The following is a 22,333-nucleotide window of genomic DNA, read 5'->3' as shown; positions in this document are numbered from 1 at the left end:
AATGAATAGAAAAGGTGTAAGTAATAGAGTAGAGCAAATAGTATATATTGGCCTAAGAAAAACTCAGTCTCAATTCTAGAGCTTGAATATAATCTTTTTCCTTCTAGAACACTCTGAGTGTTTGACCTTTGTCACTTCCTGGATCCTAATATTTTTAACCAAGTTATACTAAACCAAGTTATGATAAAAAATATAGATAACTTATTTGATTATGGTTTGCATAAAATTGAAAAGTGTGAAACCATTAGAAGACTACCACAAGGAAAACCTGTATTAATTTTCTGTACTTGCTATTCCACAACCATAATTGAAATGTCAAAGTATTAAAAACAAATATTTGACCCAACTTTCCTTAAGACACAGAATATTAAAAACAGGAATTTTCAGTTGCTGATAAAATCATATCAGAAAACAGTCTTTTAAAACCAAGAATAATCAGAGACCTAATAGCACTTCACAAGTGCCATCATATGAAGCACTTACTTACTAGCTCATCACAGGATTCAGAGATATGACAGTAATTACCTAAACAACATTTTAGATGGCATGACTTCCAAACATCTGAATGAGGCAATAAGAAAGCATAATTTCACAATTACACAGTTACTTTGGTAGTTCTTTACCCTATTTTCACATTGTCCACTTTTTCTAACAAATGCTATTGTGGGCTATCTGTACAATGAAGTGCCAGTGCCAACTAGAAAATATGATGGGAAAGAGGAAAATATTTGAGAAAGAGGAAGCAATGACCTACCATCTGGTTTTACTTAAGGATTTGCTTACAGCTTCTTTTGGGAAGAATAAACAATGAACACACTTTGAGATTGTCTGCAAAAGAGACTTTGGGGCCAACACAGTGACACTGTACATAGTCAAGAACAAAGATAACATTTGAAAAGCTGACATAGGGAAAACGGTGTTAGCAAAATGGCCACAGAGGCATTTTCTACCGTCTTCCCCACAAAGAACAATGATTTTGATAATCGTCCATGCATAACCGTGACTTTTTGGAAGTTTGAAAGTATGGCACACAAGTTCCAGCCTGCTATTGGTACAAAAATAAATATCAGGGCTTCCCTGAAGGTACAGGCCGTTGAGCGCTGCACTGTGAAGCTGTCCGCAGCCTCTGCGACACAGGTTCTATCATGGCCGGCTGGCGAGAAACCCACTTGGCGTGGCAGACCTCTCCTATCTCACCCACTGCTCCCTTCAGCAGTGTATTTCAGTCAGTCTGCCTGTTCTGTTCCCTGCTCTGATCTAGCGAATCCTCTCATGCTCCCGTGCATCTGGCCTGTACCCCGGTTCTTGTATAAATAAATAAATCTTAAAAAAAAATGTCTGCCAGTTCTGTTCCCCGCTCTGTCTCTGGTGAATCGTCTCACTCTCCCGTGCATCTGGCCTATACCCCAGTTCTTGTATAAATAAATAAATACATCTTTAAAAATAAATAAATAACAGAAATTGAACCCATTCAAGAGGGTAAGAGGAATAGCTTCATTTTACTCAAGGCAGCCCCCCCCCAAGTTGGTAAAACTCAGTGCCAAGAGGCACTTTCTTGGTCTGTGGGGGAATATGAAAGTATGGAGTGAGTGTACAAAAGAGCTTTACTCTTATAATATTTGCAGGATCACACTGGCATCCTCCCTAGTCCACATGTTGGATGACCATGGGTCATATATGGCAGTGCCACAAATATTTTGAGGAAAAAGAAATTTTTGGAAGACAGAAGAGTTGACAGTGTGACCCTCAAATTTTTTGTTTTGTCTTATATATATTGTGTGCATTGCAGTACATAATAACCACATCAGTTTGCAGTTTACAGATGATAGGATGTCATATACAGAATTAATTTTATAAAAATAAGGCTTAACATATAAATGAATTTACTTGTTAAAGAGATGGAGAATATTCATAAAATCATTCAACATACAGAGGTTTTCCCATTATATCACGGAAGAGATTTAATGAATTGTAGAAATGAAAAAATTATAATTTTATTTCACTTCAAAGACATTCTTTAATGACTGACTTTCTATGACAAAATAGGACTATAGGTTGTATAATTTCAGAGAATGTTGATATAAATAATAAGTTAGAATTGTAAAGACTTTCTGAAACATGAGTCAAAAGTGAACTAAACAAGTGAATTGTATGATAGGGGTTCAGTGGTGACTTGTTTGCGGGTACACTATGGTGGTAATACTTGATGAGGATATCCAATATTATCTCAATTAAAAATAAGGAAATAAAATGATATATAAAAGAAGCGAATTTTGAAAATTAAAAAATAATTTTATAATTGTAAGATTTTTATTGGCAAAAATGACACAAACACAGCATTTAGAAGAACTTCTCAGCACACTCTAAATTGGGAGGCATTCTTTTCAGTTTATTTAAAATTATTCCAAAGATTTTCCATAAGTTTTAGGCTTTTGCTGGAAACAGAATTGCAAACTGTAGAACACCTCATGTTGTATAAATCACAAATTTATTACCAGGTTTCAACCGAACTCTTTCATCCTACATGGTGGAAAGGCTAAATTAATATATGATTTAGTAAGCACAGGAGAATTTATATTTTTTGATTTAGACCATTAATTTCAGTAATATGTTTTGTACCTTTGTAATCACCACAGACTAGTATTAAACAAGTTTGCTATTACATACTTAAGTCCAAATCAAAAATGTTTAACTTCAACTTTTAGAAACCCTAAAGGCATTTCACTAACATTTTCTGATTCCTAGTATCTCTATAAAAATGTTTTAATGAGAGTAAATGCTGTATTATATACTTAATAATGCAGTATGTATTATTTATTCTACATCTCCTTTTCTATTTACATGCATTTCACAATGTGCATAATAAATCTGAGCAACATATATTTGTGTAACTTAGAAAGAAACACATGCCTGTGTAATATCGAATTGTACTCAAAACTTAAGTGTTTTGAATGATTTGGAGCTGATATTTAGAAGATCAAATTTTCACAAAAATGAAGTGTGGTAACATGCTATTTTCCATATCAAGAAAGATTATCAGTGACCTTTGTAAATATAAAAACATCTGAATATTCTAGGAGTCACAAGGTATGATTAATCTGTAATGACAGGTTTTCAGCTTAAAGAAAGACACCTAAGCAGGACCACTGCCAGTGAAGCTACATGGCGAAGGGTGAATAACTGAGATCATTCAAAAGAAAAAAGATCAGAAATCAATCTTTCTCTGTGGTTTTGCTGATAATTTTACATGTAGATAGGTATATAATTACACTGTCTGCTAGTTTACTGATTAGTAAAATTGGAAAAAGTTAGAATACTTACCTTAAAGCATTGAATGAAGACAAGTTGAAGTAAAGCCATGCAAATTACACAGATAGTAATTGATACATAGCAAACTGTTAATATAACAGCTATTAGTATTGTGGCTTCTTATGTTCTTACAGATATTTCTCTATACTTTCTTTTCATTCCTAATTCTACTCTAGTTCTTTAAATTTAAGATCTATGTTTTATTCTTTGTTATTCTTAAAGCATATTATTTATACATAGGAGGTATTTAAAATTTTGATTAGTTTGATTTTATGATAACTTCTTATTGTTTTTTCTCTCTGAGAATAGCTAAAGCATAATGATGTGGATGATACTTTGGTACTATATATTTATTGATTAACTTCTTGATGCTGTTTTGGATCATTAGTATTAAGATATAATACTAAAAAGATTATGATTAACAATTTATCCAAAAGAAAATTATTCTAGGGCAATACATTTCTCATAACTCCTTGCACAAAAATGTCATTGATCTTAAATTACACTGGTATCATTCCAAGCATATAACAAAGAGAAATTAAAGTTTTTTAGGAAGATATTTTGGTTCTAATCCATTCATCTTCAAGACTCCCTTAAATAACCTCGTTGGCAAGTCCAATAACCAAGGACTTGATTTTTAAGAATAAAACAGGTAAAATTATGGATTTTAAATTTTGAGAATAGTAAAAAAAACATTGGAAAGCAATTAAAACCAGAGATAGCACTGACTTTTCTTTTGCACACTTTGAAATTCCTAGAAAGCTTATTACAAACAACTATTATTAGAAAATCAGGAAACACACATACAGAATTTTCTTTTACTACATTTTTTGAAGACTTTTTCCCTTCTAAGTGCCATTTCATGGAGTTGGACGAAGAGTGAATATTTCTTAGATCTCTGCACGGAAGTGCAGTGTAGACCCTTTCATTTTCTTCTGATAATCTGCTTCAAATTGCTCATACTGGGCTGCAGTGAAATGATTCTTCCAGTCTCCTGAAATACCTGAAAAGAAAAGTGAAAAGATAAAAATGAGACAATTTTATTTTTTTTAAGAGTTATTTATTTATTTATACAAGCACTGGGTATAGTTAGAAGTGCGGGAGGGTGAGAGAATTCACCAGAGCCAGAGTGGGGAACAGAACAGGCAGAGGGACTGAAGTACACTGCTGAGGGGAGCAGCGGGCGGCAGGAGAGGTCTGTCACACCATGTGGGACCCTCCCCAGCGAGTGGGGATTGAATCCGCACTGCAGAGGCTGCAGGCAGCTTCGCAGCCCAGCACTCATCTGCTGCACCACCAGGGAAGGCCCAACACAATTTTAAAACATCCTTCTACAATCAGTTTCCCTATGAATCAGTACACATTTCTTTTGAAATCTTAACTTACAATGTCATATCTACTCCATAATTCTAGTCCTCACCTTTTACTACTATCTTTCCTGGAATCCTTAACATTCTTAGTTTATTATAATTGCTATGAATTTTTCCAGTATCTTATGTTTAAGAAATAATCCCTTAAATAGCTTTAAGAAATGTCACTAGGAGAAAATCCAGTGTCTCAAAATCTTTATTCTTTGGTTTCAAGAGCCTTGCTAACATGATAAAGATAATTTTTAAGTCAATTTAAAATTATATTTTCTCAGGCCTCCCCTGGTGGCGCAGTGGTTGAGTGCTGGGCTGCTAAGCTGCCCGCAGCCTCTGCAGAGCCTGTTCGATTCCCGGCTACCAGCGAGGGTCCCACATGGAGCACAGACCTCTCCTGCCATGCCCGCTGCTCCCCTCAGCAGTGTATTTCGTCAGTATGCCTGTTCTGCTTCCTGCTCTGGCTCTGGTGAATTCTCTCACCCTCCTCCACTTCTGACTGTACCCAGTGCTTGTATAAATAAATAAATAAATAAATAAATAAATAAATAAATAAATCTTTAAAAAAAACCTATTTTCTCACTTCAAGTGGTGATTTCTGAAAAATGTTCTATTATGACATAAGACTTAGGGCCTCCCCTGGTGGCACAGCGGTTGAGCGCCTGGCTGCGAGGCTGCCCGCCATCCTCTGCAGCGCCAGTTCGTTCCCCAGGCACCAGCGAGGGTGCCACAAAAAAAATAAATAAATAAAAAATAAGACTTGTAAATCCCTGAGTCCAAGAAATTATTATAAGATTATCCAAAGTCCAAAATAGCTAACCTATCTAAAAGTAGAAGGAAGGATACAGACATATCATTTGCAATGACTATCTGACTAAAAACAAAACAAAACAAACAAACAAAAAAAAACTGTGTCATTTTCCTAGACTATCTCACTGGGTAACCCAGAAGACATATTTGGTAGCCCAGTATTTAAGGAACATTGGGAGGAAAACATGCCAAAATAACTTTCTAATCTGTCTCAGGATCTCTCAACTTTGGTATTTTATTTATTCATTTATGTTTCTGCTGTTGGTTTTTGAAAGCAGAAAATCAATTGTCCTGTGCATGGTAGAATATTTAAGAGAATCCTTGACCTCCACACATTAGATGCCCCTATGTACTAGAAATCCCAAGTCATGACCATCAAAACTGTCTCCATATGTAGGCAAACATGCCCTGGGCAGAAAATTCACACCTGGTTGAGATCCACATATTCCTAGCAAGACTTATACATGGCATATTTCCTAACATTCTAAAAAAAAAAAATCTAAAATACACAGACACATTATAATTAAATATACCCTTAATGGTGCCTTTATTGTCTCTCACCAAAATACCATTATCTCCAAAACTATCTCAAATTGTATTAAGAATTATTTACTCTCGGGCCTCCTTGGTGGTGCAGGCGGTTGAGGGCAGTGCTGTGAAGCTGTCCACAGCCTCTGCAGTGCGGTTCGATCCCCGCTGGCCTCAGAGCAACCCACACAGTAAGCAGACTTCTCCTGTCTCGCTTGCTGCTCCCCTCAGCAGAGTATTTCATCAGTCTGCCTGTTCTGTTCCCTGCTCTGCCTCTGGTGAATCCTCTCAGCCTCCTGGCGCATCTGGTCTGTACCCCAGTTCTTGTATAAATAAATATTAAAAAAAAAATAAGTATTTACTCTCTTCTTCCCTGTAAGATTATACATCACTGACTGTTGTTATATGATGAGTGATTTCTTCTTGCCTCATTAATTTTTTTTAATTTTTTTAATATTTTATTTTATATAATTCTTACATCATTTTTCATTTTTGCACAATGTATGAATTATCATTTTGGTTATATTCCCTATACAATTGCTCCCCCTTATTTTGACCCGAGTCCTTCCTCTCCCCTTCCCTCTCCCCCCACCCCACCATGGTGTGTCTCTGGTTTATAGTTGCTTGTTGATTTTGATTTTTACTTTGTATTAATTAGTCTTTTTCCTGGTCCCTTATTTAGGTTTTCTAAATTCCTGCTATGAATGAGATCATCCAGTATTTTTATTTTTCTTTCTGACTTATTTCGCTGAGCATGATCCCTTCTAACTCCATCCATATTGCTGCAAACTGTATGTGTTTTTTTGATTTCTGAGTAATATTCCATTGTGTATATGTACCACCTCTTCTTGATCCAGTCATCCATTTTTGGGCATTTGGGTTGTTTCCATAGTTTAGCTATTGTAAATAGTGCTGCTATAAACATAGAAATGCCAATGACCTTTGGAATTAATGTTTCTGTGTCATTTGGGTAAATACCTAAGAACTGATGAGACTCAAAAAAACAAAGAAAATAATCCAGAAAAAAATGGGCAGAAGAACTAAAAAGAAACTTCTTTAAAGAGGAAATGCAAATGGCCAACAGACATATGAAAAAATGTTCAACATCACTTGTAATCAGGGAAATGCAAATCAAAACTTACAAGGAGATACCATCTTACAGCAGTGAGAATGGCACATATTAAAAAAACTAGCAACAACAAATGTTGACGAGGTTGTGGAGAAAAAGGAACTCTCTTGCATTGCTGGTGGGAGTACATACTGGTCCAATCACTATGGAGAGCTGTGTGGAGATTTCTTGACCTACTAAAGATAGAGCTTCCATATGATCCAGCAATTGCCTCATTAATTTTAGGCTTGCATTTTTTATATGCTTTGAATTTGTACTGTGCAAAATACAAACCCATCTAAATAGAAATTTCAAAAACCTCAAAAGTTTTTACCACCTCTCTAGCTTTTTATCTCTACCATGATATTGCTAATATTCAACAAATAGGCAGTTTTTTCACTGTTTCAGAAAAAGAAGATAGAAGTACCTGAGCCCATGAGAGACCAGCAAAATTGATCAGAGTTAAAAACAATTAAGCAAAACTGTCAGTCACCAGTGGCTAACATCCTTCAAAATCAAATAAAAAGTAACCTTGCACTATTAAGTCACAGAGATTGAGGTTATTGGGTTATTTTATGGCAAAGCAGAATAATACATATATAACTAAAAGAATCTCTCTCTTTCCCATACATTCTCTTGCTTGCTTGCTTGCTTATCTCCCTCACATACATGAACTTGTACAATTCATACAACAAAGATTTATTAAAGGAATATTTCATGTAGGATGCTAGCCATAGGTTGAGTTCAATGCTGAAGATGCAACAATTTACAATAACAATAGCCTCAAAAGTTGACACTTTCCCCATTAGATCAGTATATCTAAGATCACTTAAACTAACTACCAACCACAGCAAAACTTTTAATATGAAGAATATCTAGATAATTCAGACAAATAAAGGACATTCTTTGATACAGTAGTGGTTGCCAAGTCTTGTGCTTATTGTTACATAGATTCTTGAGCAAACATTTCTCATAAAAACACCTATATTATATGCTAAATTTGTATCAATAATGACTTTCTTAGTCACAAATTATTTCCTCTAAGATTATTTTTTTCTAAATTTTTCTCTCTCCAGCATATGTCTTTCCATTTTCTATAATACCACTCTTATCTACACACCCATGATGTAGTGTCCATGATGTAGCCAGCAAACTGAATAGAAACTATATATGATGTTCTTACCCTTTCTCATGAAGGGAGACACAGAATGATCCATATCCCATTCTGGTGTTGTGGTATAATTAGCACTAGGATTCTTCTTCATCACATCAAAAGAGGTGTGATAAACTATTTTATTCATGGTTTCCTCTGGCAGATCTTTCTCTAGAAACTTTAATAGTTTCTGAATTTCACGTTTTGGGTTCTAAAGAAATTATAAAGATAAAGGATTACTTTTATGTAACATAGTATTAGAAGACCTATGGAGAGCAAGTAGACAAAAAGTAGAAATAAAAGCTATACAAATCACAATAGAAGTATTTTTTTGTTTTTGTACACAACATGATATTATATATAGTAAAACCTAAAGGAGCCACCAAAAAACTGCTAGTGCTAATAAAAATGTTCAGTAAATATTCAGCACACAAATTTTTTAAAATATCAATTGCTTCAATACACTGATAATAAACTATTAAAAAGGGAAATTAAGGAATTAATCACTTTTATAATTGTATCATTTCTAGGAACACATTTCACCCAATAGTTTAAAAAAATGTATGCATTGAAAATAAGAATTAAATTTCAAATTAATTAAAGGAGACACAAATACATTGAAAGATATTCCATGCTCAAAATTGGAATAATTAATATTGTTAAGTCAGCTATAGACTCAATGAAATTGCTATCAAAATTCCACAAAATAGAAGACACAATCTTAAGATTTATATAAAACCACAAAAGACTCTAGCCCAAGCTAACTTGAAAAGAAGGAAAAAAACTAGGGATATCAATCTCCCTAATTTCAAAGGATACTACAAAGCTATAGTGATTAAAACAGTATGGTGGTGGCATTAAAACACATAGAAAAATGAATCAGAGCCTAGAGCCCAAAATAAACCCACATATATGTTGGCAATTAAGTTACAATGAAGAAGCCAAAAGCCAAAGATATATAATGAAGACAAACTTCAATGAATGGTATTCAGAAAACTGAATAGCCACATGCATAAGTTTGAAGCCAAATTACTACCTTACAACATAGCCCAAATTAAAATGGGTTAAAGACTGCAACATGACAACTGAAATCACAAAACTCCTAGAATAAAGCACAGTATTAAATTCCCTGACATTGATCTTGGACATTGTTTTTTGGCTCTCCCTCCAAAAGCAAATGTATAAAAAAACAAAAATGAACAAGAGGGACTATAGTAAACAAAAAAGTTTCTGCACAATAAAGAAAACTAACAAGAATGAAAAGGCAACCCATTCATTGGGAGAAAATATTTGCAAATCATATACTTAAGAAGTTTTAATATTGGGCCTCCCTGGTGGCACAGGGGGTTAAGCACTGAACTGTAAAGCTATCCATAGCCTCTGCAGCAGGAGTTCGATCCCCAGCACAAGTTTGATCCCCAGTTCGAAACCCACATGGCTTAGCGGACCTCTCCTGCTTCACCTGCTGCTCCCCTCAGCAGTGTACTTTGGTCAATCTGCCTGTTCTGTTCCTCACTCTGTCTCTGGTGAATCCTCTCACCCCTGCATCTCTGGCTTGTACCCCCATCTCTTGTATGAATAAATAAATCTTAAAAAAAAAGTTTTAATATCCAACATATATAAAGTATCAATAGTCAAAGAAACTAACAATCCAATTAAAAAAAATTCAACAGTGGAACTGAAACCAAAGGTACATGAAAATGTGCTCAATATCACTAATCATCAGGGAAATGCAATCAAAAACGGCAATGAGATATTCCTTCACAGTCGTTAGAATGGCTGTTAACAAATAACTAGCCACAACAACTGACAAGATAAATTTATTTTCTACATCCAAGTAGTTTTATTATAGTAGAGAAGAGAAAAAAAAGTACATAAATAATTAGAAGTGGTGATAGATACTATAAAAAGAATAATAGTAGCAAAAGTGTCTTTAATAGATAATAACGAGGTTATATTATTTGAAAATACAGTCAGGAAAGCTCTCCAGGAATAAGTAGTATTTAATTAAGACATAAAAGATAAGATGTTAATTTGAAAACAGTGGGAGAAAATATTCCAAATATGCTCACTTAGTGAGTAGGACCAGATGATATTAGACTAGGTTGGAGAGAGACAGAGACTAAACACAGCTGAACTGTGATTAAAAAAAATAATAAACTCATGTCATTTGCAGCAACATGGATGGAGTTGGAAGAGATTATACTAAGTGAAATAAGTCAGAAGGACAAAAGATAAATATTGAATGGCTTTACTTATATGCAGAATTAAGAAAAACTGAACAAAGAGTCATTAAAAAGATAAAACTTGCCAGCTAACCATAGATATGAGACATACAGCAGGGGAGGGGAAGTCACTGGGGTCAAATTAGAGGGGAAAACAAAGGACTATGGTAAGAGATCACAGGGGCTATGGTTTGGGGAGAACTATGAGGATGACAGCTGAGGGAAGAAATCAATGTCAAAAAAAAAAAAAAAAAGCAATGTAAGTGTAGGAGCAGGATGGCCACAGTGCAGGTTATCTATGATCGGAGCAGACCAGACCCGTAAAGGAGTCCTGGAGCCCTCAGTGGCTTTCTCAGGCTTTTATTGAGCTTTACATGTATTATGGCAAACAGGTACATGGCAGGCAGGGTGTCAGGGGGCCAGGAGACCACTTGGCCTCCAAGCCCCTGGCAAGTCTTCACTCTGGGCTTCTCTCTCCTGCTTCTCTCCTGCTTTTGCTGCTCTCGGTTACTACCTCAATATTCCTTCCATGGCCCACAGAAGTAAACAAGACAGCTTACAACAATATAACAACTGCAGGTACCCCATCAGGCAGGGCAATCCTAATGGAGGGAGGGCAGAAAAGCCCTACAGTAAGAAAATAAATAAACTACAGTAAGAAAATTTATTTACCCTACAGTAAGAAAATAAATAAACTATTAAGTGAATAAATGAAAAATAAATGAAAAATAAAAATAAATACTGCTGAACTCTATAAATCACCTTAATGATTTTATACTTCACATCACAACAGTCACCACAGAGAGATTTAAAGAAAGAGGTGTACACACACTGATTTAGATTTCAAGATCATTTTCTCTGAGTGGATGCAAAGAGAAGCAAAATGAGTTAGTCCAGTAAGTCACCATATTTGCTTGAACTAAAAGGAAGCAACAGTGGCAGAAAGAAGTGAATTGAGTGAAAGATCAATTCCCAAGGCAAAATTAATAGGCTAGTAGGTTAATCATATTTATAGATCAAGAGGAAAAGAATATGTGATACGAAGATGAACCTTAGGTTTCCTTGAAATAAAAAAAATTGTAATTGCCACTTACTTCTTTCATGTCTTCATAGAATAAGAACAAAATGCGATAATCTTTCCTTTTCTCCCACCAGCCCTTCACATGGTCATACCATGAACCAAAAGCCACTAAATTGAAAGATTGTTTACAAAATTAATCTTGAATTAATTTACATGAAGTAAATAATTAGTAAATATTATTCCAAGTTGTTATCATCAATATATACACATCAATTGCTTATTAGTTCAAGAAAGAGGGGACACTGGATAAAAAAAGTAAATCAGTAATCCCTATTCTCACTGAATATACAGCATATTAAGAAATAATGAAACAGTTCAGTTATGAGATAAATTGTATCCTCCACCAAAAATTTTTTCCTGAAATCCTAATCCTTAGTACTTCAGAATATGATAGAAATATGAGTTGGGACCTTTAAAGAGGTAATTAAATTGAAATACAGCCACTGACAGTGGGCCCTCATCCACTATGTTTTTATGAGAAGAGGAATTACAAGACAGGCACCACTGAGGGGAGACCACGTAAAGACACATGTGAAGATGGTCATCTGAAAAACAAGGAGAAAGGTGTCAGAAGACACCCACTCTGGACACAACTGAACTCAGATTTCTAGCAATATAACATGAGAAAATAAAAAAAAATGTTGAGAAAAGAACCTACTTTATGGAATGGGTTTGACAGTCCTAGCAAACAAATATAGATTTTGGTAGTATTAAGTGGGTGTTGCTGTTAACAATACCTAAAAGTAAGGAAGTGACTTTTGAATTTTTTTTAAGAAGTGGGGTACAGGCCAGAGTTGTGGGGTGTGAAAAGATTCACCAGAGAGAGCGGGGAGCAGAACAGGCAGATATACCGATATAGACTGCTGAGGGGAGCAGCAGGAGAGACAGGAGAGGCCTGCTGCGCCATGTGGGTTGCTCCCCAGCCAGTCGGGGCCAAATTGGCACCACAAAATGCAGTGGACAGCCTCACACCGCTGTGCTCAAACCCCTGCACCACCAGGGAGGCCCGGAAGTGACTTATGAACTAAGTAATAGGTAGAGTCTGGATGAGCTGTGAGATGAATGTTAGAGAAAAAAACCTAGATTGCCTTGAAGGCACTGTTGGTAAAACTATGAATGCTAAAGGTGGTTCTGGTGGTAGCTCAGAGAGAAAAAAGGCACAGTAGAGAAAAATTCAAGAAATATTTATAAAATCAAAACAATGGCATGAACAGTAAGATAGGAAATCACATGGCAGTAGTCACTGAGCACTTATTAAAAATGACGACTGTAAAATATGTGTCACACATTCCACAAAAATCTCTAAAAGGAAGAGATGACTATGTAATCTGCTTCTTCTACAAAATTCCTAATGCTTTAGTAGAGGAATGGACACATACTAGGTTTATAATAAATACAAGATTTACATTGGGCTTTATTCTTTTTGCAAAAAGGCTTTCCCTTATAGGACTCCAGGATAGAAGAGTTGCACCCACCCTTTCCATTTATAAATTTTTCCAGGAACTCCTCCCAGGTGCCGGGAAGTGGATGTAATTTTGCCATCTGGTAGAAATAATAGTAAGACACAACCACATCCTTAGCGTTCCTTGCTACATAAACGACCTGTTGGGAGATATGCAAAACCATCACTTTGTTTCTATTTAACACTTACAAACACTTGCTTACCTTGACCAGCTGCTCATTCACTCTTCTCCATTTCATAATCTGACTATTTATATCTTTATCCTTACATAGGATATTCACAAGTACATATTGTTTTAATGCAAAGATTTTCCATTTATCATACCCTGGCTTTCTCTTTAGCCTAGAAAAAAAACATCTCTTGTGACATAAAATACCAAAAAAAAAAAAAATCAAGGAAAAGTGTATCACAAAAATAGTGTTATGTTATTTTGATTAAATACATTGAATTTTCAGTTAAAAATCCTTTCAGGTAAAGAAAATCCCATGCTTAGCTGGTTTTACTAGTGAGAGGAACAAAATATTTAAGATTTAAGTAATATCAATTCTAATCACTTTCAGAAAATTGAAGAGTAAAATATCTCCAAATTCATTTTATGTGGCTAACATTACCTTAAGGCTAAAAGGACTATATCATAATGACAAAGACTTATGATAAAATTGAGAACTCTAGACCAATCCCTCTCATGATCAAACACAATTTAAAAAATAAAATAAAAAAGCAAATTGGATCCAACAACATATAAAAGACATTACATTACAACTAAGTACAAGTTATTTACGATTGTTTTATCACTTGAAAATTGATGTAACCATATTAGCAGAAAAATAGAAAACCACAAGTTAGGTCTTAGGAAAAAAAGAGATAAAAGCCAAGCACCTTGGGTAAAATCATAGCAAAGTAGTAATGAAATATAATTTCCTCAATAGATAAAGGACATTTATTAAAAAGATCCTTATACTTGGCAGTGAAATACTCAATAATCATGTATTAGCCCTACAAGCAAGAGCAAGACAAAACCATATGCTCCAAATACTCCTATTGGGTACTGTATTAGAGGTTATAGCTAGCTCAATAAGGCAAAGAAAAGTAGTAAAAAAAAGACATCCAGATTAAGAAAAAGGAAGTAAGTATCTATTTTGTTTACTGACAGCATGAGCTTGAGTACAGAAATATGAATGGTAATTACAAAAAAGTTAATAGATTGTTAAATGAATTTTATAAGATTACATTCATTTACTAGCAATAAACATCCATGGGAAAAATGAGTGTATTTATATCAGGCTGTTAGAGAAGAGGGAAAGACAGAGAGGGGGGACTACTATTACATAGAAATTTTTAAAAATAAATCACTACTTATGTTATATATATTAGATAAATCCTTAGATATTGGATAACTGAATCAACGAAGCCGATATATGTAAACAGAAAGAAAACCTTCATGGCTTTGTGAAAGATGTTTCCAAAAAATTACAAAATATTGTGCTCATAAAGAAAAAAACTGAGGCCTTCCCCGGTGGTGCAGCGGGTTGAGCACAGTGCTTGAAGCTGCCCGCAGCCTCTGCAGCACGGGTTCGATTCCCGGCCAGCCAGGGAGAGACCCACATATGGTGGCAGATCTCCCCTGCCTCGCTCGCTACTCCCCTCAGCAGTGTCTTTGGTCTGTCTGCCTGTTCTGCTCCCAGCTCTGTCTCTGGCGAATTCTCTCACCCTCCCACACCTCTGGTTGGTGCCCAGTTCTTGTATAAATAAATAAATCTTTTAAAAAAGAAAAAAACTGATTCACTAATCACTTTAAAATTAAGACCAACTTTGGAGACATTATTATGAAAGGGAAAAAGAGAAAGACAAACTTTGGGGTTACGGGTAATGTTTATTTGATGCTGATTTCATGGGTATGGTTTCTTTGTGAAAATTCATCAAGCTGTATATTTAGGATTTATGCACTACTTTTTATAAGTTTTATGCTTGAATTAAAATGATTATTTTTTAAAAGACTAAAATAATTTATCTATAAAATTATATATAATTCATAATCCATAACATATTGTTTTAAATCCATATTTCTAAATAATATTTGTACTAAATTCATGAAGAAGCAGCTCCTAGGATTATCTAAACATCTATTATTTTCAGACAATTGGTGAAAGAATTTAGACATAATGACATTGTATCTTAGGAAATAGAAAATCTGATAGTTTCTAAATGTTTGGGCACTGTGTGCAATTTTTACCGAGGGCAGTGGAGTCACTGGTGTTATTTTGACATTTGGCTATAGGGTCCAAAATATTATTTCCAGAATGATTTATCAGACATTACAATCTCATCTTAATTTCTGCATAAATAGTAAAATAATTTATAACATAAACAAGAAATTTTTAGAAAAAATCTGTACCTTACAATTATTTTTCCAAAATGAAGAAGGAAGAAGTTGAACGGGTAAGTGTGTTTTCACTAATCGAGGAGACTGCATGACTTCCAAATCCTTAACACCTACAAGCACAAAAATTAAACTGCATTATAAATATGGAACCATAAAATTTATTACAATGTGATATAAGACTTTCTAAATATACCTAAAATGGCTCTATGTTGATATGACTTCATGTACTTCTGAAATTTAGTATGAGATAAACAATAATCAATTCTGGTTACTTTATGCTTGTTTTGTTGCCTACAAATAACTGGATTTATTAGCCTCCTAAGTGTCTATACAATCCTTAATATACAATCATAAGTTATATATGATTATTGGCACAAATACTTTTCTGTTATAGATACTTAAGATTCAACAGTCCAAGTACAGACAGTATCATTTTTTCATGATGCCTCCAAAATCCACAAAAAAATTAGAGAAATTTACTCCTACAGTGAAACTGAACATTAATAGGATATACCATTACAGACTCCTGGGATTATCATCTCCATGAAGGGCACTCGGTTGTATATGGCGTCTCGCTTACATTTCTCTGTATCCCCATTGTTATAGATCAAATCCAGTATTTCACTGACCCAGGTTGTTCCTGGAGAGAAAAATAAAATGGATGGATATCTAAACTTTCCTGTCAAAAGAGTATGGGAGTGTTAATAGAGGTAGAGAAATTGTGTAATTATCAAAAACAAAATTATTTCTTCATTTACATCCCCTTTCTTTTTTCTCCCTTTTCCTAGAGAAATCCTTAACTAACTTAGACATCTGTATATGTGGGGGGTGTGTATAAAATCTGAAAAATATAATTACAAAAGATTTGAAAAGGAAATCAAACCTGGCGTAGTAAAGAAATATAATGTGGTGGGTGGGTCGGCTTGCGGGGGAGCAGGCAATTTCAATGTGTCTGACCAGCAATTTGAAAATTTTCTATTACTATTATGGAGATTATTTCCTTTTGGGATTGAAGAGCACTTAGTTGAAACAGTTCAACATTTGGTGGAGCAGTGCAGAAAGGAATAATTTCATTGCAGCTGTGGTGACCAGTGCACGACTCACAAACCAAAGACAACAGATCCTGATTGAACAAGGAGGATTAAGTTACCTTGAACTTTATGATAATATATTTCACCAGTCTTTTCAGAAATTTATCCATAGTATATGAGAATATGGTCAATTGTCTATGGCCCCCAGTGATCAGGTTATCAGGGCATTGCTTTAGAAGAGTAGTTATAACAGAGAAGAAAATAACCGTTCCCATTCCTTTCCTTTTTAACAAATGTCTATGATTGTTGTGAACTTGAATAATCATAGGTGGAAAATAAAAAAAATTAAATAAAGTAATTAATCTATGCATACAGAAATATTTTTTTAAATATTTTATTTTATATAATTCTTACATCAGGCCCCCCAGGTGGTGCAGCGGTTGAGCGCTGGGCTAAGAAGCTGCCTGCAGCCTCTGCAGCGCCGGTTCAAGTCCTGGCCGTTGGTGAGGGTCCCACATGGTATGACAGACCTCTCCTGCTGCCCGCTGCTCCCCTCAGCAGTGTATTTCATCAGTCTGCCTGTTCTGTTCCCTGTTCTGGCTCTAGTGAATTCTCTCATCCTCCCGTGCTTCTGACTGTACTCAGTGCTTGTATAAATAAATAAATAAATCTTTAAAAAATATATATATATATAATTCTTACATCATTTTTCATCTTTGTACAATGTATGCATTTTCATTATGGTTATATTCCCCTACAATTGCACCCCCCCTTTATTTTGACTCTTGTTCTTCCTCTCCCCACCCTCCCTAACCCCCCCCACAGTGTGTCTCTGGTTTATAGTTGCTTGTTGATTTTGATTATTACTTTGAATTGATTAGTCTTTTTCTTGGTCTCTTATTTAGGTTTTATAAATTCCTGCTATGAGTGAGACCATCCGGTATTTTTCTTTTTCTTTCTGACTTATTTCGCTGAACATGATCCCTTCTAGCTCCATCCATGTTGCTGCAAACTGCATGTGTTTATCTTTTTTGATTGCTGAGTAATATGCCATTGTGTATATGTACCACATCTTCTTGAGCCAGTCATCTATTTTTGGGCATTTGGGTTGTTTCCATAGCTTAGCTATTGTAAATAGTGCAGCTATAAACATAGGGGTGCAGGTGCTCTTTGGAATTACTGTTTCCACACAGAAATATTTTTGAAGAATGGCTTGCACATGGATATACCTTTATATTAATTCCTTAGAAGCAGTTTTAGCATTTGTAATCTAAAAATATTAGTAGTCAGTATAGTTCTTAAAAATGTCTTTTCCTCAATGTTTTTAGGAAATGAGGAATATAAAGGGAAGCTTACTTTAGATCTTTAGTAATTAGAACAGCTAGTTGGTTGTGGGCTCAAAAATTAATGGCATAAAAAGCTAGAAGGTGTGATCTGTTTTATAGCTCTGTGTACATTTATCACTGGGTTAGACTATCATAAAAGAATTTGGAGAAATAAAAGGTATTGATTCTTATCAAGTCATCTTAAAATCTCCTTTTTTTTTTTTAAGATTTATTTTATTATACAAGAATCGGGGCACAGGCCAGATGCACAGGAGGGTGAGAGGATTCACCAGAGACAGAGCAGGGAACAGAACAGGCAGGCTGGCAAAATACACTGCTGAGGGGAGCAGCGGGCAAGTCAGGAGAGGTCTGCTCACCATGTGGGTTGCTCCAAAGCTGGCGGGGATGGAACCTGCACTGCAGAGGCCATGGCCAACTCCACATCTGCGCTCAACCCCCTGCGCCACCAGGGAAGTCCTTAAAATCTCCTTTCTGAGATCACATACTGAGGTCAGTAGTTGTTCAAATTTGTAACAAAATATCCTAAACATATAAAGTATTTTAAAATATTAATATTTTCAAAAAGTTATTAAAAATGTATAAATGTTTAAAATGTTAAAATTCTAAGAAATATTTAAATATGAACTCTTTAGTTGTATAAATCTATTTTATAGATTTTAATGTGCCCAAGTCATTTACATATGCAGTTTGAAAAATTTTTATTTGAATTTTAAAAATAAACAAGACCATAGCAATAATTTTCCCTAAGGTATAGTTCCTATGTAATTGCAGTCTTTCAGAATAGATAAAAATAGGTAATTTTTATATAATTTGAGAAAAAAATCTGTCCTAGTAACTGCTACAGTGTTCTCTTGACTAGTGATCTGAATATCAGTGAGAATAGTTATACCTATGGATCAATAACTAATGAGTGATTACAAATAAGTCCAAAGATAAAGGGTAGAATTAGATTTTTAGTGAAATTAATGTAGAATTTAGATGATGCGAACCTGAAACATATAAAGTGATAATGAAATGTCATTTCAATTGTAAAAGGAAAGTAAAAGAAATGTTACCTGATTTGGGGTAGGTGGCGATCAGAAGGTCATCTGGTCGGGCCTCAAAAGTTTCTATCTGGGACCACTCCTCAGCCATACCCCAGAAGAGGGGGATCCCTTGAATATCCACCAATTCCCGCCTATTCCAGTCCTCCATGTTTTCCATTTTTGAGACTAGATTTTAAGCAAAGTAGAGAATGTTAAAAAGTTGTTGTTTTAGTAGCATCAAATTTAAAATTAAATGATTAATTTATTAAATTGATAAATAACTATGCCACTGCTGGGAAACCATGATACTGGGGGGGTCCTTAGTATCTTTCAAGAATATAATTTCAAGAAGCACCAGAATAAAGCTAGGGCCTTCCTGATGGCACAAGGGGTTAAGTCTCAGTGCTATGAAACGATCAGTAGTCACTGTAGCATAAGTTCTATCCCCAAGCAGGGAGCTAACCCACATGGCACAGCAGACCTCTCCTGTCTTGCCCGCTTCTCCCCTCAGCAGTGTATTTCAGTCAGTCTGCCTGTTCTGCTCCCCACTCTGTCTCTGGTGAATCCTCTCACTCCCAGCACCTCTGGCTTGTACTCCAGTTCTGGTATGCATAAATAAATAAAATAAATCTTTTTTTTTTTTTTAAAGCAAGGGCCAAAGATCAAAAGAAGTAAGCATATTTCACTAATAGTAGCTATAGGACCAAATAGTCCGTTACTTTATCTAAAACAATTAGAAAAGGCTCTGTTTAATGGTAGTCCAGGGAAAGGATTTAGCTCTGTGTTTTTAGTTTCCTGCTGACCCTAGAGCTCCACTCAGGTTGTTGCTACTACTGTTCTGTGCTTTTAATATCTCTTTAATATTTGAGAGCAATTAAACCAATTAACCCCCATTATAGTGTCCCCTTTTAAGTGTTGTGTATTTTTAATCTTGAGGAATTTGAGAGCAATGACCAATCTGCACAAGCCTTAAAAAGCGCTTAACAAAGTAGAAATTGAGTTATTTGATTATTTTATATAACCAAATTTTTGTCCAGAGAATATCCAGTCTATAGGTTAAAAAAACTTACAAATAGTTAAGCAGCATTAAATCTTGTTAACACAATGTCCATAGAAAGATATATTCTCTCCACCTTCACTCCAATTTTATCAAATGATTACAATAAAGGAGAAAGATTCCTGTGCACTTGAAGTCAGTGTGGGCTGTGGGCTGTGGAAATGCAGCTGTGTTACACTGGGAGTGTGTGAGTCCTTTTCTAACCCTTACACCAGGAGCATGAAATCTCAGTACTACACATTAAGAATCAGTGAAGGTACGAAAACAAATGAGATTTTGCACACTTTATTTCATACGCTGTTTATATATTAAATAGCACCAAAACTTTACACTTGTGGATTGCTTCACACAGCATTTTCTTATGCAAAGATTTCTGGGATATGTTGTAAAGTGACTGGACTCTGGAGTGAGGAGAAATTCTCTTGACCACAATACTGATAATCCACTACAGTGGAATTTGAACTGCAGGTTTAAATAAATTGAGACAATCAAAATTAAGTGAGTTTATTAAAGAAACTATATTGTGTAGTCAAGCCTGGGCGCAGCCTTTAAGTAATCAGGGAAAGCTGCCTGATTTCTGGCATTTAGAAATGAGAATTATATACAGTCCCAAGAAGGTTACAAGTAGCACTTTCATATTTATTTGATGCTATGCATGCATTTGAGGAAAAAAAAGGGGGCTGTTAAAATTTACCTTATCTATTTAAAGCCTTATCTTCTGGGAACTGGGAACTTTAATAATGTCACATATCTTGATGTTGACATGTTTTAGAGTCACTGATTTGTTGGGAGGCAGCTTTTCCAAAATGCTGCTTTTTCCAAAGACAACGTTTTTCCTGGCACAGTGTCTTCACAAGACCAGATGAGGCTCATCTTGATTCTCTATTGAGGCCCCTTACGGAGAGAGGTACACTAGCTTTGGCTAATAGAACAAACAGCTGCACTACACACAGGCCCACCTCAATGGACTAGGCTTGATGGTCAGCCCCAGGGCTAGCCAGGATTGAGCACCACACTGTTGCTAAAGGCTGCGGTGGTATCATCTCAGCGCACCTAACTGGGCGCACCTCCATCTGCCACTGTGAGTTGGATCCTGGCCCACTGCTTGCTGGTGTGCCGCCAGCTCCAGTTTCTCAATGATGAGACAGCACCATTTTGCATTCTGTCTTTTTTTTTGGGGGGGGGGACTTCTGGACATGGCGGATACTGTCTGTGGTGAGGTAGCTGGCCACTTGTGGCCTTAGAAACTCTTTGTTTCCCCTGTTTGTTAAATAAAACCTATTGTTGTCCCCTGAGGCTGACTCTTGCGATTGTGGGCACAGGTGAGAACCCACACAGAGAGTGACCTTGTCACTGTCCTTTGACCTTGCTTAAAGGACTGCTATAGACTGTTTCAGTAATACATAGTTTACAAATTTATGCAGCAGTCCTAAAATACTTTATTTTTCCCAAGCTCCTTTAATCCCTCCTCCACCAAAATAAGATTTTGGGAGTAGTAGCCATCAGGAAAAAATAATTTTAATGCTTTTAAACTTTAATTCACAATCTGATTACTTTTCCAGTTTGTGCCACCACTTAATATTTCTCATAGGTTGTCCATTGTCCTTTTTTTCCTAACAGATTGTTCCTCAGTTTTCCATTTGCCTTATTTTGTTTCTTTCTAGTTACTGATAGCTTGTTTTTTTCACAAGACACAGTTGGTAGACTGGCATAAAAAAAGCTGAGGTATCTGCACTCCAAATCAAGATTTTAGTTTACTTTTCTCTAATCCATTAAAAATTATCAAAATAAGAAGTGTTTAAAGCTCTTGCCACATAGTGTGTAATCAGTACTTCTAAAATAAATATTTAAAAGTTCAGTAAGATGTTGCCATGCTTTCTCAAATTTCCTCATGTCCCTACCCGATTCTGCAATTCATTCTATGATTTATAGACTCTTCACTCTCTATAACTACTTATATCAAATACACGTGCTGATGAAAGATTTCTAGAAGAAATTTATGTATTTTTCCTGGGAAAATATTCCTGGAAATTCTTTAGATATTTATTCAATCTAGTAATGCTTTCCAGACTACCAGTATCTTACTTTGCCCAAAATAAATGTAAATTATATAAATATAAACCTTGAACAAATGTTAGCCTTTCAGTAGGTAAAATAGCAACAGTCTACCCAGTCATGTTCTGTACTATTAGTTCAAAAATATTTTTTAATACTACTATTTAATATCTAGTAGACACTGTACATTGAAGAATCTAATGATGAGGAAAAAGTCTTGTGGTTATTTTCACAGTGCTCAGGAGTGAGTGAGAACGATAGAAACTGAAACTGATCAAATGGTCATATTAATACATTGGAATTTTCTTTCTTTTTTTAAATTTATTTTATTTTTTATGCATATAAGAGCTAGGGTGTAGGCCAGAGGATGCAGGTGAGCAGGTGATGGGAGGATTCACC

The 22,333-nt window shown here is 35.3% G+C and overlaps 1 protein-coding gene across 1 annotated transcript; it reads right to left on the bottom strand.

The window, feature by feature from the left end:
- Positions 1-4,199: 4,199 nt before the first annotated feature.
- On the bottom strand, positions 4,200-18,991 carry LOC311170604 (sulfotransferase 1 family member D1-like; the record flags this gene model as incomplete). The annotated part of the gene is made up of 7 exons (XM_084232992.1): positions 4,200-4,312; positions 8,300-8,480; positions 11,589-11,683; positions 13,051-13,177; positions 15,433-15,530; positions 15,935-16,060; positions 18,853-18,991. The coding sequence occupies 7 exons, from the start codon at positions 18,989-18,991 to the stop codon at positions 4,200-4,202; spliced, it is 879 nt and encodes a 292-aa protein (XP_084089118.1).
- Positions 18,992-22,333: the final 3,342 nt, after the last annotated feature.

This window comes from Talpa europaea, assembly GCF_964194135.1.
Source record: "Talpa europaea genome assembly, chromosome: 5".
NCBI lineage: Eukaryota > Metazoa > Chordata > Mammalia > Eulipotyphla > Talpidae > Talpa > Talpa europaea.
The sequence above is the reverse complement of the archived record's forward strand: the minus strand, read 5'-3'. Positions and strand labels throughout refer to the sequence as shown.